The sequence below is a fragment of the Melanaphis sacchari genome, unplaced genomic scaffold (genome assembly GCF_002803265.2).
Source record: "Melanaphis sacchari strain LSU unplaced genomic scaffold, SCAv2.0 Contig36_pilon_pilon, whole genome shotgun sequence".
Taxonomy (NCBI): domain Eukaryota; kingdom Metazoa; phylum Arthropoda; class Insecta; order Hemiptera; family Aphididae; genus Melanaphis; species Melanaphis sacchari.
In genome coordinates, this window is record NW_020271232.1 from 2,951,829 (window position 1) to 2,971,865 (window position 20,037).

Below are 20,037 nucleotides of genomic sequence, written 5' to 3' on the forward strand. Positions count from 1 at the left end.
ATCACTTATTAAGTGTTCTTACCAATTATTTATTTTTAACAATAATGTTCAACTACGCAAGTCGAATAGTTCTTATTCTATACATGATATTTTGAACGATTTTCCGAATCCCTGTAAATACAACATACAAAAAATTTATTATTTTATATGAGGTATAATAGGTAAGTACTGTAAATCATTAATCATCATCCCCAAAAAAAAGTCCAATATAATATATTGCAAGTTAAATCCATTATTTGATTCTTAAATGAAATATATTATACAGTAGGTACTTTGTGCTTTAATAATAAATTACAAGAATGTAGTAGGATTTGAGTTAAATAGCGCACTAAATGATATTATTTATTTTGTTTTTTTTCCTAATTAATCCGTTATTTATATAATAAGTAATAAGAATTATGATGGTTAAAACCAAATAAACTAAGTACTTTCTAACTAAAATTATTAATGTTATCGAGAAAAACACCGATTGATTATTGATAAACAAGCATAAAATTAATCTCAATACAATTTAAAATATGTTAAAGTATTAATTTTATTTTCCTATTTATTCTATGTAATAATTTATTCTTTATCTGTAACTTATTACTAATAATTGTGTTCTTTATGTTATAAAAGAGGAAATGTTTTACTCTTCGTTAGACTTAGACCTAATCCGATAAAATAAAATTAAAAATTAGAATCGTGATTGATAGGATTTAAGGATTTTAAGATTTTCTTTCAATTTTCATAACTACACTACACAAAACAAATTTAAATTAAAATTTGTAAAAATAATAAATGGAATTTAGTTTTTCAGTTATTTATTAAACAAGTGCTAGATTATTCTGTTGTTTGCGGTTGGAAACGTGCCGGAAACCGTGCTAAACCGACACAAAGCGTCGAAAATTAAAGTCTCGACATTTGAACATTTAATAACGGGCATTATCGTGTCTCGTGATAATAATTCTATTTATTTAACGATTAAAACATAAACAATGATTTTCTAACGCCATTCGATTTACTGAAGATTACATATTATTATTATTATTATTTTATTTCCGTCGTATAATAATAATTATTATTTACCGCCGACGTCGAACCGCCATCGCGCTGCAATTACGAACTCGTCTGACGCGAAAACCGCGCGTAAGCAATCCGCCGCGCGTTACACAACCATCGGCACAAAAGTCCTAAAGTGGGTACCTACACGATATATTCCCGCTGTCCGGTTATAGCGGGCACGGACATTTTTTCTCTCCCCCCCCCCTAACTACAACTATTATGATATCAAAAAAAAAAAAAAAGTCGACGACGACGACGAAAAAAATCGGAATCGAATCCGCCGCCGGCGAAGGGGGTGAGGTCGGCGGATACATCGTCGTGGCGGCGAGCGCCGCCGACGCGCGGCGAGAGGGGTAGGCGGCGGCGGGTCGGCTCGACCGGGAGACTGGCCGGCGCGGCCGATGACGATGACGAGCACGCGAATCGCGGTCGTTTAAAATATAATAAAAATCTTACGCGCACACACGCGGGAGCTCAAGAAGTCAAGAGTAATGTAATTTATACTCGAACGAGCGCGGCGCGCGCGCGCGCGCGCGTGTGTGTGAACAGTGCCCGCGAGCTGACGTACACACACGGCGGCGGCGGCGGCGGCTGCCGTGGCGGTGGAACGGAGCCAAGCGACCGGCGCTCAGAGAGAGGGAACCGTGTCCGGTGGTGACTCGCCACGATGGAGTAGTGGATCGCAGTTTGGCGCATAAACGTGCAACGCTCGTCGGTCTTGTTCTTAGTTTAAAACGAGTCGCCGTCAATTAAACACACACACGCATACACGCATTTAATACAATATAATAACACAATAAATATTGCTCGATACGTATACGATTGTTGTGATATTAAATACGCGCACCGCGCTGTTCAAAGTCGTCCGTTCGACGAGTGACGTTTTTTAACACGTTTGTTCGGGGTTTTTTTTTTTTTCCAAACGCCGTTTGGGTCTTTGGAATTTTTTTTGCGGGTAAAAGTTTTCTTTTTTTTTTTTTTCTCCGGACGCTTTCTTCTTCGACACCCCCCGTCGTCTCCGAGTCACCGCTCCGTCAGTGTGCGCGTTTTTCTTTCCGCGCCCCGTCGTACGCGCGGTACCGTCCCCGCCCCCGAGTTCGTTTTGCACGGTGCGAGAGAAAATATGGTCTCCGCGCCACTAAGATGATACCGGCGTACAAACCGTCGGGAGACAGTTTCGTCGAATACATATTCGTGCTCAACCACTCGAAAACCTGAACTTCCGGTCCCTGCAGTGCGCTACCGTTGCACCCTCGGACGGTTCTGTACCCACAGTACGACGTAATCACGGTACCGCGACACCGGACGACACGTTTCACCGTCGTCCCGCTCGGTCAACCGCCGCCGACGTCGCAGCCGCAGCCGAAGCCAAAGTCGGAGGTCCTCCGGGCCACCGCCGCACAGCCGCCGCAACGTCGCCGCAAACGGGCAACACAGCCCGCTCAGACTCCACGACTGTTGTTTCTCGTAACGCAGTAAGTACCGTAGGTCGTTGTCCGTCCCACCCGCCCCGGCGCTGCCGCGTGCCCTAGGTTAGTGTCATCGTCGTCGTCGTCGCGCTACGCGACCGCCCGATAAGCCTCCCCCTCGCACGCAGCGTAGGCACAGGTTTATGTGGTACTCGTCCTATCGGTCCGTCCCAAACGTTTCCCAGGACTCGGATTTCCGATTCCGTTTTTGATCGTTTCTCTAGTCCAACGACGGCGGTTTGAGGTTTTCATTTTACGATAAATCGCGTGCACCGCACGTATCTTATTATTAAATAGGCACTCCGTGGTTGTGACGAATAGCATAAAAATTTACGACGATAACTCGATTATAAATTAGTCGAAAGTCCTCACTCCTCATACGCCGCTTTATCGATGTGGTGTATTATGATCTCAAGTGTTTGCTGTCGTACACGTATATATCGCCCGGAAAGCGTGTATTTATTGTATTGTTAACATGTGTATATAGACGCTCTACTAATGGTATCGCCGCCACACGTAGCGCATTAATTGCAACAGTCAACAGGTATATTAAAAACTATATATCATGTTGGAAGATAGTGCAACAGGTTAACCAAGACATTTTCCATTCGCACGTGTCACTCGACGAGTTATAGGTAGGAAAGGCTGTTGGATATAATTTGACGCATTTCGGTTATCTCGGTATCGGTATCTATTTTATCATTATTTATTTGCAGCTATTACACAATTTAATATTATAAATTTTAACATATTTATAATGTAAAACAATATTTTATGTATGCTTTTACAATATTCAATCTATAATACGTCAACATATTATAATAATAATTATTATTATTATTATAATTACGTGGTTTTTAAGGGTTAAAACGTTTTTTTATACATTTGAATAATGGTGTGTTTTTTTTAATTCTCATAAAATATATCTTTTCGATATCATCATATTAAGGGTTAAATTATGTATAGGTTGTCCGATTTTAATATGTAATCCAAATTGATTTCTAATTTATCAAAATGTCACCTTTCTTAAAAATAATCTAAATTAATCTTGAAATACTAAATTTATATAAATACAATCACAGAAATAATAATTGCAGTTTTGAGAAATATGTACATTGAACAGCTAGTTTATAAATAAACATTATATATTTTTTTTATCACTTTCACTGAAAGTTGAAAGGTCAGTTTATTCTAGTTTTTAATCGTCACAGATTCCTATTTTTGGTCAATAATATTATATAATTTATTATTATGATTAAAATTATTTATTGTTTTAATAAACGTAATTTATTTACGTTTTAACACGACTGAAAAATAGTGTGCCTGCAATAGGTAAAATGTCTCGATAATCATTCAATAAAAATATAATTTATTAAATAAACCGATAAATTATTTTATGATTGTTAATCAGTAATCACAATGATAATATTGTAGTTAAATTAAAATTATAATATTACCTACCGATTTATTATTATTCATATCGATGCGTAATAAATCCATTATAACGCTTAAAATAATAATAATAATAATATGTGATAACCATTGACCAGTGCAGTGCTGCACCTCATCAAAACGCCAGAGACGAATTTTATGTTGGATACCGGATGCTACCGGTGTTCAAGAATACATTAATGACATAGTGCGGAAATACGATCGCGTTTACCAACGATTTATTGAAAATATAAATGCAAAATGGAAATAAGAACGCGGTCGTCGTATTGTATTTTCTTAGAATTTACTTTACGGCGCGGGGTAAGAAACACCAAATTATAACAAAAATATATTAAATAATATATCGTGATTTTTGTCGATGGGATTGATTTCCGTTTTGGAGCTGCATCTCGTCCAGGGCGATGCTGCTGCGCCACGCACTCATCCGCGTTTACCGCCGTCCGAACGGGGACGGTCGCCGCGATTTTCCGACGGAAACGACGATGCGCCCCACGACAGTTCGTCACAACGTCGTTGAACGTAAACGGAAACGCGCGAACGAACGAATGAACGAACGTCGTATACGACGAGCACGTTGTATATACACCGGCGGTCGCGAACTAATCGGTTACATTTCGTGTGTATAGGTGCGTATAATATAATACAAGTAATACAACGGGCAATATAAAAATAAAATAAATCTAAAATAACCATTGTGTGTATTGGATGTTCTGAAATAGCCGTTGGGCAAGTGGCGGCGGCGGCGGCGGTGCGTTGAATTCTTTTCTATTTAGCGGGCGACCCCGCCGCCGTCTTTGCCGCTGGTTTGGGTGCCCGTGTTTTATTTTTCTTTATAGTTAATTTCCGTTTTTAAGCGGCCGAGGGACCGCCTCGAATATAAAATACAAATAACATACATAATAATATAATAATGTGAAATAAACACACGGTCGGTCTCGGGTTCGAGTTGTGTTTTTTTTTTCTCCATTAAGTTTTTCCAGACTTACCCATGCCTTCGGTAGAATTTTTTTTTATCCCTCTCTCTGTCACTCTGTCTCTCTCCTCGTCGCTCTGTCTCTCTCTCGCACACACGCACACTCGCTCACTCTCTCTCGCTCGCTCAGTCAATTAATACGCCGTATAAGGTTATCGTTTGTTGTACCCACCGCGTGTGTATATAATATTATTATTATTATTTTTATATTATTATTGGTATATTGTCCCGAAGAGACAATCTATACTACTGCTACAACTGCCGCTGCCGTCGTGGGAAACCGTCTGCTCCGCCGACGACAAGACAAGACAAGACAGGACAGGACAGGGGCCGGTGGCCGGTGAAGTCGTCGTACGTATGTGTATGTGTGTGTGCGTGCGTCTATAAATGAAAAAAATGTATGATTATAATTATTATTATTATTATTATTATCATCATCGTCATCATCGACCGCATAAATCAATGGTGCAAAACCGGTTGCGTTGGCGGCGCGCGTTTTAAAAATAGAAACGTCGTTTTTATTTATTTATTTTTCGTTTTATTAGCCATGTAATGTACTATATATATACATACATTCATACCAAGTATACACATATGGCCCAAGGAAATTGCGCGTAATAATATTCTCTTAGCGAACGGCTAATTGGCCACCGCCGTCGTATTTAGGTCTGTGTTTGGCGGCGTCCGAGTAGGCGGAAAACGAATACGCATAATAATAACATTATACGTGCGGCAACGATAATAATTCGTCTATTGATATATACCCTCGCGCGACGTACGTCATACAGAAACCGAGTGAAAAAAATTTAGAAAAAAAAATAAAAAACACCGTAAATATAGTTATATACGCGCGCACGGTATGCACACGGCGGCCGTTGAAATTCGCGAGGTCCTGCCGTCGACGTGCTATTGTGCTAAATATAGAATTGCCTTAAACTTTTTTTCAAAAAGTGTAAAATGCGCGTATTAGTTCGATTCAAATATCCAACGGTCGTCGATCACCGTGACCTGTGATATTGCGATTGATGGCGTCACCAACGACTTTCATTAGTTTTTTCTCACAGTCCGCCGTTATTGACAAATTATTGTATCAATCACAGCGATAAATAACATTGTGGACGGCTAAAATAAACAATACCTACACGATAAGCGGCTATTTTCGTCCGATTGTTTGTTGATTACAAGCGTGTTTGGTTTTCACGCTGTTGAACATATTTATTATGATGTAATATTCAATGTTAACAACTAACAAGTGTAGGTAGCACCTAAGTTTCAAGTGTAACCGTGTGCCGTCCTGATTTATTTATAACTCACAATATTTTTGCAGTCTATAAATTAATATGTTTTGTTTTTTATTTCTTTCCAACTCGTTTTCCGGTCAATAACTTGTAAAATAAATGTAAGTACCTCTCAGTCGTTTTTACAATAACAATATTAACGTCCGGAAATGCGATCGATTCGTTACACGATAATGATAATAATAAATAGAGCTCTATTGGGCGGAGATTCCGCGATACACAAGTAAACCCTAAATTAATGTTTGTGAATAGGAATATTATACTATTGCGCAACCAAAAAACATTTACTAAAAATCCGCGGGAGTCCGTTTTTTTATTTTCACGCGTCGCCGGGGCAACCGACTAGAATTCGGAGAGCAAACCGAGGCACGTGTGCTCCACGGATTGCTCTCTTGCAGCCGGTCCATTCATATTATTCTTCGTACGGTCGATCGACCGCTAAAACGCCACCCGATTTATTTATCGGTCCCTATTTTGTTGTTTTACTCGTAATTCATTTCTTAATCATATTTCTGCGTAAAATTATTAGTTTAAAATTATTATAGTAATATATTATACGTTGTACCGCGACCGCGAATACGATTTATGCGTCTACGTCGCAGCCGTAAATTGTTTAGCGTGTCCGTGCGGGCAGGCGTAAGCTATTGCAAACGTTTCCAGACGGTTTCTGCCGGTCAACCGTGCGTGTCCTCCGCAATCACCGCCTTCTGCTGTCTGTCCGCAAATATACGGTGCGGACCGTTTCGCGACCAACGTAGACGAATTTGAAAACGTCCTCTGCGTAATAAATATTAATAATAAATTCCGACCGCACTGTCGCGCCAATCCGTTTCGGTTTTGAAACGTCGGCAAACAGAACTTTTCCCGAGTTTGCAGATTCGAGAACGAAGAGCCATTTTTTGACGATTTCCCACCCCTTACCCCCGAGGGTCGTAAGGTCACAGATATATCGTTGCAGGTACAATGCATATATATATATATATATATATATATATATACCTATTAAATTGTATTAAACATAATATTTTATAAAGTTAGGTTCGATTTAGAAGATCGTTTTTAAATCTCGAATACAATAATAGCAAACAGGACAGCCGCCACAGATGGCACCCACATCATGTCCGGTAATTATTATTATTTAATATTTATTACCATTATTATATTGTTATTACTGCGTTCTCCGCGATGTCTGCAGAACAGCAGCGGTGACGTAGTGTATCGGTATATGACAGAACATCATCGTGCGTGCTTTCGTAACAGCGGCTAACGATATGTTGCAAAGAAAAGAGAACATCGAAATTCCTAAGATATTTCCATCCCCCGTTGTCGCGTTCACCGCTGCCAACTACGTTCCAAGTAGTTACATACACGAAATTATTATAACACACACACGCTTAATAATATTCGTGTAGAGTAATTCATTAAGAACGTTCACTCTCCTTTTATTCGATAATGTAGTCTCGTTCAAAATCTGATTTTGAGGATTTTCAAGTATACTTAATGAGACTTAAGTTCTTAATATTTTTTTGTATCACTTAAGGAATTTCCTGTGGGGATAAAAATTAAATCCTTCATTATTACAAAATAAAAAATGAGAGTGACCATGCTTGGTGAATCACTCTGTATATAGTATGTATACTATTTTAGGTATTATGTATACGACACACACTCATGCGTCTTTATATATATATGTCGCGCGTTAGGCACGTACACGAACGCCATCAATATTATTGTACATGCATAGGCTTAATAACACTTGCTCTGATCCAATATTGTTTTTATTTTTCTGTACATATTTTTTTTTATTTTTGACGCTTATCTGTTCTTGTCAAAGAATTTTTAACCATTGGTATTTCACGTAATTATAAGTTCATAACCGCACCTCACCTCGACGCATATACAAACGATTTTGCCTGTAGTGTTATTTATTATATTTTAATCAGAGCGTATAATATACACTGTATAATATGATGCCTTCGTTTCCCCATTTTTTTCTGCAGATTTTTCATAAGAGACAAATCTGGAAGACATGATACGTCCTGCAACATATTATGTACATAATATTATCAGCAGGATTATGCCATGTATCAGTGAACGTGCACCTACTTTAGTCTAATAGGTAATAGGTACTTAAAGTCATTAAAGACAACTACAAAACCATCTGCAGCACCCGTATTTAGACCAAGATTTTTCGTGTCAACGCTTGCGCAAACAATTTCCTTTTCAATTTTATCGACTCGTGAGCGACAATAATAATAATATAACCATATATTTTGAATATTAGAATTGGACGCTTTTGTGTTAGTATCATATTATCATCATATTATTATGTTGTATACTTGGTCGATAAGAAATAGATTAAAATCACATACATCGCTCACAAACCATACTTTGAACACGTGAATTTGAATGCATGACAATTATAATATGTTATTAATAGGCTTGAGTTCAAATTATAGCAATTTTCCGCGATTACCAAATAATGTGCAGCGTATATAATATATATCTTTCAAACACTTATACATTGTACAAACTTCTATATTATCATAATCCGATTATTTATTTGTTGTTAATCCTATAGTAAAGTATATGACATTCTACTAATGGCCATCACATGTACGCGCGTTATTGCCAACAGTTGGTTATTTTCGAAATTTGATCGAAGCGATTAAGTATTTATTTTCTTGTATATGCCCCTCGACATAATTTCGAAACTCTTAACACGAGCTACATGTAATTCTTTTTCAGCCCTCAGGTGCAACAAGTGGATTTTTAACCTCTCGTCTTGTCCACTTATATAATATTAAATATGTTAGTACCTTCTTATACTATTGTTTTGAGTAGGGTTTATTCACTGTGGTCTATTGGTTATTTGGTATTTAACTATATGTGATACGCCTGTACTCTGTATGAAGACTATGAAGTATGAAGGATGATTAATTTTATAGTATGGTGTTTTGATTTATGCACTGCTGCAGTGAGCCACTACCTGATTGCGAAGCCAAAGTCGTTAAATGATTTTATGGTTTATAGTTTATTCACAATTCTATGACTCATGATTGTTTAATTATATAAATATATAAAAATTATATTTAGAAGACTAAAGCTTTCTTCAAATAGATGTAATTCACGTAGATAATATGGGTACTCGTATTGGACAATTTATTTTATTATTATTATTATTTTTTTTTTTTTTTGATTTTCACAGTATATCTACAGAATTATTTGAAGTATTATTTCCACATACAAATCTAACTACTATGTGGACATTTTTCTGAAACAACACGGGTGTACAGTAGACCATTTATTATTGTCAGTCACACTTCACCGTGATATCTTTAAAACAGTCGTTTTATTTTATATCTTTAGTAAAATCCCGTGTATATAAACCAGTCAAATCAATATTACTCTCGATTTTTCGAAAATTTTTTTTTTTTTTTGTTTGATAGGAATCTAGACCACTAAGTTAATTTTACAACGTCGTATTATGCATATAGGTAGGTAACTACGATAACATAACGATAATATTCAATTGTGTTAAAACTGAAACTGCCACTGTTGCGTATACACTTTTATTTTTGCACAGTTGAACGACCCACTTAAATTTAACGTTAAAAACCGTTTTGGCGTTAAAACAAAGAAAATTTACAGACATTTTTCAAGAATCCTATGTATTTTTTTTTTTTCATTTAGTATACGTATTAATATTTCTGTAGTCGTATAATTTATTAATATATAAGTCAATATTAATATAAACTAGAATGAATTATCATTGTGTAAGGTGTAGACATATTATTAACTTAGCTATAACTTATAATATAGGTATTGGTATACGATTTGATAAAAAAAAATAAAAATATTTTAATGATAATGTAATAAAATAGACTAGCAATCAACGATAAAATACGAATTACGAATAGTGGGGAAAATTTTAAAAGTTCGATATTCGTGAAGTTATCATCGACTTATTTATGCAGAATTAACATCTCAATTATTTTATGAGTCCTTGTGTCTACATTTATAAAAGTTATCTCGATTCAACTCTCCCCACCTCCCACCGGGATATTACGTACAGATGACAACAGTATACATAATATTATCTCTTAATTAAATATATATATATTAATATGTTTACATTATTTTAAGAAGCAAATGAGATATCGTTGTACTATCTCGTACAGTTTTACAGTTATATCTGTCGGCGGCTTGGAGCGAATTTTAATTAATTTCGTGTTGAAGTGAATATATAGACTTTCAGCGTTTTAACTTCACACGGCCGACATCTAGAAACAAATAGCCGAATTAATAGAAAGACGTACGCGTGTCTAGGAATAGCGACGTTATTTATTATACACAATTTTCGAGAAATCCGTTCGGCAATAATAATAATAATAACTGTCCAGTTCTCTTGTTCACGTCTATTACGAAAGTTGTAACGTTATCATCACACACGCAATTATGACCGTCGGATGTCACGGTCGTGCGAAAAGAGTGGTTTTGGCCAAAGGTTCTTCTTGCAGAAATACGTTGGTTTTTATTTTATTTTTTTTCTGACGTCAAACGAATCGTGTCACGTTTTCACGGACTGCATGAGATGCGCAGCTTCTGTGCCAAACAAAAAACAAAATATACAGGCGTATTTAAATTAAAAAAGGAAAAAAATATTCGTGAAAAATACAATCCGATTAATAACTTTCGATCGGGATAAAATGAAGATCTCAGAGAGTGTATATGCAAATATTTAAAATAAACATGTTTCTATAAATAATGAGACCTATACCTATCTGTTCTTTTCTATTTATACGACAATTTATGTGTATATGATATATAGTCATCGTTTCGCTTCAGTGACACGTGCGCAGACTTAAAACAAGCTTTTTATAAAGGTAACATGTTATTAATATATTTATTATTTTGTTCCACGTACAACATTTCGTTATTTCTTCATTATTCACAATAATATCGATGTATACATTTGGTAAATTATTATGATAGCAGTGATTATACGCGATGCCCCGAGAACACTGATATTATAATTTCTTTAGCGAACTCTGGGGGTCAATATGTATAATATGTCTAATAATTATATTTTAATACTGCGCAAATTGTGTATGACGCCGAGTAATTAGCGAACCATTGTACGATTTTATTATTATCATTATTATTATTTCGTATGTGCAATTTATTTCGATATCGCGCGAGTAGGCAGTTTTCGGCAGTCCGTTGGAACGAACCTTTGATGTATCGGTCCGGGTTATCAATCTGTGCAGTAGATAGATATATCAGTATTATACGTATACGTGCACCGTGCCTTAGTGAACATAAAGAGCTTATAATTGATAATAATAATAATACATAGTAACGTCGCGTATTACTCACACTTTCGGCCGTTCCACATGTGTACACAATACTATACATTATTATATTAGGTATAATCATTGTGCATCGTCAGTTTCCGCTCGCAAACTGTACTACACGCTTATCGCATCATACCATAATAATATAATTTACAAATCACGTGATAAATGCCTATTTAAGTACACCAATAAGTCTATCATTTCGCACGAGACTCCGAGACGTTTTATATATGTTACCTACACGCGGCTACACGAACAATTTCATTGTCGCCGCGCCCGCGTCCGATGGTATTATTTACACCGACGCCCGTCCGGGGTAGTTACATAAGCGAATTTCTGTATAACGTGACGCGTTTCCATTCTTTCGTGGTACCTATATAATATAATATACCTGTACAAGTCATCCGGGTCGATGACCTTATCCCGGTGTTTTTTTTTTTTTTGTTTTTCATCTTCCGTGGACCGATCCCGTGTGCCTGTCGCGGAATGTGTGTTTTCCGATCTAGGTCAAGGCTCCGATTCCCGAGGCGATATCAATTGAGACAGAGACAGAGCAAAAAACAGGGGTCCCATTATTGCAGTGATGTGCTACGATCGCTGACTTATTCCGGACACGAGTCGTCGCCGCGTGCACGTAATATATATTATGTACATATAGATATATGTCGCTATATAACGTGGGCCACGTGTATAGTGCAGTATGTCTTGTATTCATTTTCCGACGGGGTGAACGTTTTCAATAATTAACTGTGAAAAAATACGACAATTTTTATTTCATCTTTGCTCGCTATATTCTTCAGGTTTGCTGTATAACTGTATAAGACTTACGATAATGTGTATACAACTGCAGAGTTCTAAATAGCGGGCAAGAGGATCGATTCCTCTCACCCTCCTACCGTTTAGACGATGCGACGGCAATTATACTACGACTGCGTGCACTGATTGGTGGAAAATAATATTTTATCAAAGTATATAGGTAATATAATACTATATATTATGTACCTATACATATCTATAAGATTACGGTGGTTAATTATACATGACTATTATATGATAATAACAAGTATATCCGCTGGTTATTTATTTTCTATTCGGGTTTTAATCGTCTGCAAACTGTCCAAGGTCTCTTTCCCGTACTCGAGCCTCTCGAAGAAAATTGCATGGTAAAACTAACACGCAACTCCTTTAATCGCTCATCTACCGATTGCACATCACTGGTCACATAATCGTTTAATCAATTTTAAATCTGCATTAGTTGTAAGCTATATAAGCACCTGTATATAATATATACACAGATATAGAAATTAGACACACTTATATATTATATTTGTACACGAACATCCACGTGTCAAAATTGTGTTTCTGCGAAACGGCGTAATTTGTATTGCCATTAAATGTACGAATGAGGTATTCGAGGTCGTAAGTGAATTTTGCGACCGTCTTAAACTTTTATTGCACATGTGCTGCATTTGCCAAAGAAGAAAACAGAAAGCTTCCATGTGCATTTATCATCCGTATCTTTGCGTATATTATATTGTAATGTGATTTTTTTTTTTCTTGGATCCAGCACAAGTTTTTTTTCTCACATAGCCATTATTCATTATATTACAGCACAAAATAAACACGCAATCAATTATCGTCTTACACAGTTTGTCTTGTTATTAAATACATTTTGTTTCGTAGAAAAATAAATGTAAGTATCTAGTATTTATACACTATTACGAGTCGTGTAAATCCAATAATACACGCGTGTAATAAACGCAATTTATTCGGATGGAAAAAAACAGCTTTGACAGAAACAGCAATACAGGCGCAAGTCAAAATTAATTTAAAAAGTATATTATTAACGTATAAGGAGAGCACATACGATTTATATATATTTATAATACATTTATTTATAAAACTATAACGTATAATATGTATATCTTCGTCGTTTTTTAAATATTATTACGATATTATTAATACTACTTCATCGTATCTCGTTCGAGTATCTACGTAAAACTGTGTAATATTATATTTAATCTCTTAACGCGAAAATAACGCCTATTATATAATGTACGTTATGCATTCGTGTGTAGGTAAAAATGTAATTAGTTTCGTGTGTATACTAATAGGTACATTTACTGCTACTCTATGTGAGCTTGGCGAATAAATCGACTAACAACGATTATAGATAAAACGATTAAATTTCGATATTACGTATTGCGTATTTATACTAAGTGGAGCGATAGGTATGAATTTGTATTTTGTTTTTAACTGCGATAAACATTGTCAACATTTCACACCGTAAATTCCAATTCTATGCCATCGCAGCCAAGTCAATAGAAGAACAGACGGAAAAGGGTTTAACGAGCGGTCGTCGTGTCGACGGCGGATTCGATAAGAGCAAAAAAATTTTTTATGATAAGTCGGGCGTTTGCGCGATAACATATAAATAAACATTAAAACATAATAGTGTAATAAAACAGAATTCTCATTTCACAAAGCTGCATAATATATTATGTGTTATAATGGTATTTGGAACGATTGGTCATCGTCAACGATGACAGAAAGCGCATACGAATAAAATATAATGTACAACAGGCGGGAATCGTCGGGGAGTTATGTCAATCGGTCTGTATACGTATATATTATTATATAAACACCGTTTCGTGCATCGTAAGTAGAATTCGTTTTGCGACCTCGATCCAAATACTGTGTAATCGTACTGCCCAAGTGTATATACGCGAAAGCAATAATGAAAATACAAAAACAAAAAAAAAAAAAAAAAAATCCGAAAACGTCGCGGTCATTATAATATTTTAATCGTACTATACGTACGTATATATAGGTGGAACCTATAGAAAGCCTCGACTCACGCGATGTGTACGGTATATGCTATTACGTACCTATAGGTTTTATTGCGGCGCTGCGTCGATGCACTTGTACCACGTACCTACCCGCTATATAATATTGTGTGTAATGTGTATCTAAAAAAATGGTATGTGTGTGTGCCGATGACGCTTCCTCCGCCGCTCTGCCGCGAGGTGACATTGGCGTAAGAACGTAATAGATTATTATTTATTATTCCCTCTGCCGAAAATACCGTACGCCTACACCCGCCTGTGATGTAGGCACACTATGATTTTAGGCAGGTATACCTACACCAAACGCATAAAATGTGCACCGTTATCATTGTCATATTATTATTATTACGGGCAATACGGTCCGGCGATTTGGTATATATATATATATATATAACTGCGGTATACTTGACGTTAGGTATGCGCAAATATAAACTTGTGCGGTACCTATATAATTGTATCGGTGACAAAATTTTAATAATATTTTATTATTATCGCCCTGCACCGTAATCCGTCGCGATGCCAAGTCGCCGCGGCGTATTATACAGTGTATAATATACTATCGCACCTCGGAATATATTATATAGGTAATATATATCTATATAGAAGATATATATATATACATATAATATTTTAAGGTATACTGTGCGTGCACTGCACCGCGAGACGACGACGACGACATTCGAATCGTTTGGTGTCTCTGTGCACGTATATATTATATACACATCATGAAATAATATTATATTATAATTAGGTATACCGTTATCAGCCCATATTATAACGCTGTATAAACATCACAATATCGTAGGTTTCGTGCGGTCTTGTAAATATTTATATTACAATATGAAGTCGCGCGCGCGTTTGCAGCATACCTATACACGTATACAAATATCGTGTGTATATAGGTATGTTGTGTGGTGTATGTGTGCGTAGAAGTTCCGCCGTCGTCGGGCGACAGCGTTTACGAGGAAAATTGCGCAACGAAAAAATTTTGGCAATGATAATGTAATATGTATATTCATAGAAATTTCGTTATTTGTCCGAGTTGTAGCTTTTTGCACCGCGTATTATACACAAATTATAATAATAATGCACGATTACTATCGCGTCCAGGGATGGCAAATCCGAGCGTCGTCGCGAAATATAAAACATATTTTATTTTTAATAATTTATAATGAGACCACGATGTGTAAATAGGTATTTTTTCATCATCATCGAGTCGCGCACAACTTAAAAACTCGCATCAACAATAAAATAAACACTGTAGTATCTATATTACTTGTATTCTTTTTTTTTTTATCTTATTTGTAAACCAATAAAATACAACTAAAACATTTTTTTCATGTGCGTGTGTGTATACTTATAAATAATATGTTTATAATTCAATGGCACGCAAGAAACGAAAAAAAAAAAAAAAAAAACAAAAATCGTGCAATTTTTGGCACGTCGCGTTAAAACGATTTTCCACCCCTGTTATGATATATTTACTCGTTGACGAGTAATATGTCATCACAGTGCCTTTATAACATAATATTGTGTGTCTGCGTGCGCGTAATATCAGTGCAGCAGTATATTTACGTTCTACTATGTATTATGTAATATTACAATATTTTGTTTGACGGCGGGCTTTATACGTTTACGCAGTGTGATCGCAGCTATTACAGGACGATATTAAAACAATTATTATTATATTATCGTACGGGGCCCCGCCAAATCGAAAGCGTTTCGAATTCGTAATAACAACAGTTTTTAAAACCGAACACAGTTCGGACTCACCCGATCGAAGACAGTGGTTGCCGTACAAAGTGAAAATCCGTTCTCGTCATAATCATGTAGGTACGCAGCATTCGCGCGAAACCCGATGATATGCTGTGTCATGCGAAGTTATCGCACCAATACCGTCGGCGACGGCGACGCCTTTGCACCCCCCGAAACTCATTCGAGGCCGTTAAAAATGTCCGTTTTCGTATAATAACTCTCTCGATCAGCTTGGTCCATCATACGCATTTCAACGTTGACGGTCGGCGGACGATCTCAAATCTCTGTTTTTTTTTTTTCACCCTTTTTACACGATATACATGGTCCGTTGAGACGCTGTTTGGTCGTACGCCAAAAATTGACTAACCATTAAACGTTTTGTTTTGTTTTTTTTTTTGCAGATGTCGAAATTCAGCGTGATGGGCTACGAACCCGCACTGGTACTTGTCGCCACGCTGATGGCTATAATGGCCGTGTCCGTGGTCGCCGTGCCGGCCGCTCACCACCTGCACCACCACTCGGGCGGCCACCACCGGATGATGTCGAACAACGGCGGGGCCGGGTCGTCGTCGCCGTCGTTGTCGGGCATCGATCACCCGCTCAGCAAGCGGTCGTTCTTCGACATCCAGTGCAAGGGCGTGTACGACAAGACGATATTCGCCCGGCTGGACAGGGTGTGCGAGGACTGTTACAACCTGTTCCGGGAACCGCAGCTCCACTCACTGTGCAGGTTCGCATCGCCCTCCCGCCGTTCTCCCCCCTCCCCCATAACTTCCTTCCCCTCCGCCCCTCCCCCCCCCCAACCCCCCCCCCCCCCCCCCCACACACACACACCGTTTGCACGCCCAACAATAACCGTATATGCGCAACAAGTCCGAGTCCGTTACGTCGTCTGCTCGTTTTTGTTTCTCATTCGCGTAACAAAATCGATACGATTTAAAAGACATTTCCCGATAACACGCTCGCTTCATTTAATACAATTACATGTGCTTGCACGATAATCATAATTAATATTGTTTCGAGACGAACGTTATATGAATGTTTACGAATCGTCTGTCCCCGCGCGATTGTACGCGTAAACGTTGGAATTTTTCTGCTAAAACGCGACGGTTGTAAAAAATATGTACTGCAGAGAAAACGATCGTCTTACCGGCCAAATATATTATACGGAATAAAATATCACCGCGTAATTCGCATTGAGGTAAATCGTGGACTGTATTATTAGAGATGCGCAGCAGAATTTCATTACGCGATATAGATATAGGCACGTAGGTAGGTACATGCCACACGCGAGAGTCGAGATACATACTTTACATCGACACTGCAGTTGTGTCCGGTCTAAAAAATGTATTTACATACCTATACTTGTGTAGCCGAAACTATCAGCTGCAGACATCGCATCTCTTGTATGCGTGCGCTCGCGGTCGTATGCCCTTATTTTTTAGATTCAAATCACTTCCGGTCGACGGTATATACGCTCGAAAAACTATGGCTGTCAGTTCGGCAGACGTCGCGAACCGTACATTTTGTCACGCGAAACTGCAGTACACATTATGTGCTAACACAAACCAGTTAATACATCGCGTGATTCCGTATCGTTTAATACAATAATAATAACAAATCGTCACGATTTCGGCGGCGAGACAGCTGTTGGTCTCGCACTATCGACGAGCATCTGTTCGAAAAAGCGCAATTCGAGATGATGTAATATGCGAATTGCAATCCGCCCGCGTGCCATAGTAGTCGTCGTATACGTATAATATACGACGTATATATTTATTATTTGGTCCACTACAGTTACTTCGATCTTCGCGGTCGTATAACTTCTATTGCGGTTCGTCCGTCCGTTGGTGTTTTCTCATTTTTCCCGATGAATTTATTTCCATAAAGTACGTCGTCCTCCGCTGTAGGTCACTGAGCAGTGATTTTTGTTTTTTTTTAACCCACGCGAATATTATCTCTTCGTCTCCCCCCCTCCCCAACCAAACAAAAAAAACCATCCACTCACCTTCGACGCAGTTAGGTAAAAAAATGCCTAACAAACAGTTGGTTTTGCAGGAAAAATTGCTTCACGACAGATTTTTTCAAAGGATGTCTGGACGTGCTTCTGCTTGAGGACGAAGTGGAAAAGATACAGAAGTGGATTAAACAGTTGCACGGGGCTGATCCTGTCGGGGTTGGGGCTTAGGTATTTTTTTTCTTTTGTTTATTAATGTTATTATTTATTATTTTTACGCTCGACCGATTCTATCCTTTTCCTCATCCTCATCTTTACGGGTACTTAAGTGTAATATACTATTAGGAGCCCGGATGTTGCTGTGCTTAATATAAAGCCTAAATACTTGGATAGTTTATTTATATAATTAAATCCAATTTTTGTCATTACTCATCAATATATATTTATTTTTTTCAAGTAAAACGTTTTATAATATTAAAAACGGATAAACTAAATTATAATCTACACTAATGTTTAAAATAAATAATATTTACCTTTTAAATTTTATAAAACTTTTTATGGCATAAATTTAAAACATTTCAACAAGTTGAGCTCCCATATCAAAATATAGGAAAATGTATAGGTACATTTAAAATTTCTTAAATTGTAAGTTATTATTGCGTTAAGACGATCTTGCTTGTTTTTGCCTATAACAATAAATCAAGATTAAATTTTTTTTTAAACAACATCTGAGTCCTGTGGTAATGATTAATGCGGTTATTAAAATATAAGACGTGTTTTCGATTACTTAAATAGGTCGGTTTACAATTAAATGGTTATCGTTTCTATAGTTTTTGTTTAATATTTCACAATCGAAATGGACTAATAGAAAAAACCAACGACGTGTGGAAATGCGTGAAACGTTGAACTTTGACGTTTAGAACATCAACAAAACAATTTTATAAATATATATATATTTATATCACATTTGAAAATATATGTAATATGTATAGCTAGCTAAATTGTCAGTCGGTAATCTTTATGTTCTATGGAGATTTCATAGCTAGCGTTTATTGTTATCGTGAATATTCAATGCACAGAAATTATTGACAAATATATATTATATAATAAGAACATAAAATAAACACAGAAGAGGCCATGAAACGCTTATTTACTTAAAATAATTGTCAGTAGGATTTTTATTATTATTTCGAAGGGGTGACAGAGAATAGATTGCATGACATAATCCGTCTTAACTTTTCTTTATCTCATATTGTTTGCATAAGTGATACAGTTTGTTTTTTTACATCTCTCCTTTGTTTTATTAAACATGAAATAATTGCTCTGTTTTTACCACTTTTGTATTTTGTACCCTTAACACTATTATTGATAATTAACTAACATTAATCATACATTATTATTATATTAACAAATAGGAACTTAATGGTAATTTATTAATTTATTTATAATTTTTTTTTTTTACAGATCTACGTGCTTTAACACGGTATACTTTAAGGCTTGTTTGGAGTCCCTTCAAATGTTAACAGAGGAGACTCAATACAACCAGATGGTCGAGTTTTTGGGGAAGAAATAAAATATATAACAATAAATTATGGTATATGTACTCCCCTACATATATTTTATTTATTTTTGGTTATTTATTTATAAACCAGACATTGGCCGTCAAAAAAACCTATTCTAGTCTATTCAGAGAAAGCAACAGCATTACATACAAAATAATATTGAAGAAATATGTTTACTTTCCCTAGATGAATTTTTCTAATTTATTTAATAGATATAAGATTTTGTTTTTAATTTTTGTTTATAAAACTTATTTAATTGTTTGTTTTTAATTTCTAAGAGTTGTATTATATATTATATTATTATATATAAAAGAAAACAAATTT

At 36.5% G+C, this 20,037-nt stretch overlaps 1 protein-coding gene across 2 annotated transcripts; it reads left to right on the forward strand.

The window, feature by feature from the left end:
* The first annotated feature begins 1,563 nt into the window (after positions 1-1,563).
* LOC112597081 (ion transport peptide-like) lies at positions 1,564-19,977 on the forward strand. Of its 2 annotated transcripts, XM_025343007.1 has the most exons (4): positions 1,680-2,519; positions 16,596-16,924; positions 18,253-18,382; positions 19,616-19,703. In XM_025343007.1, exons 2-3 carry the CDS (start codon positions 16,596-16,598, stop codon positions 18,380-18,382), a joined length of 459 nt encoding a protein of 152 aa, XP_025198792.1. In that variant the 5' UTR covers positions 1,680-2,519; the 3' UTR covers positions 19,616-19,703. The 2 variants fall into 2 exon arrangements, with proteins under 2 accessions (XP_025198793.1, XP_025198792.1); XM_025343008.1 differs by lacking the exon at positions 18,253-18,382 and having other exon boundaries at positions 1,564-2,519; positions 19,616-19,977.
* The last annotated feature ends 60 nt before the right edge of the window (positions 19,978-20,037 follow it).

Bases quoted from the DNA above. Each gene is read 5' to 3' on its own strand.
- LOC112597081 (XM_025343007.1), top strand. From the start codon at position 16,596: ATGTCGAAATTCAGCGTGATGGGCTACGAACCCGCACTGGTACTTGTC. The intron at 16,925-18,252 runs GTTCGCATCGCC...TTGGTTTTGCAG, and splicing joins CAGCTCCACTCACTGTGCAG to GAAAAATTGCTTCACGACAG.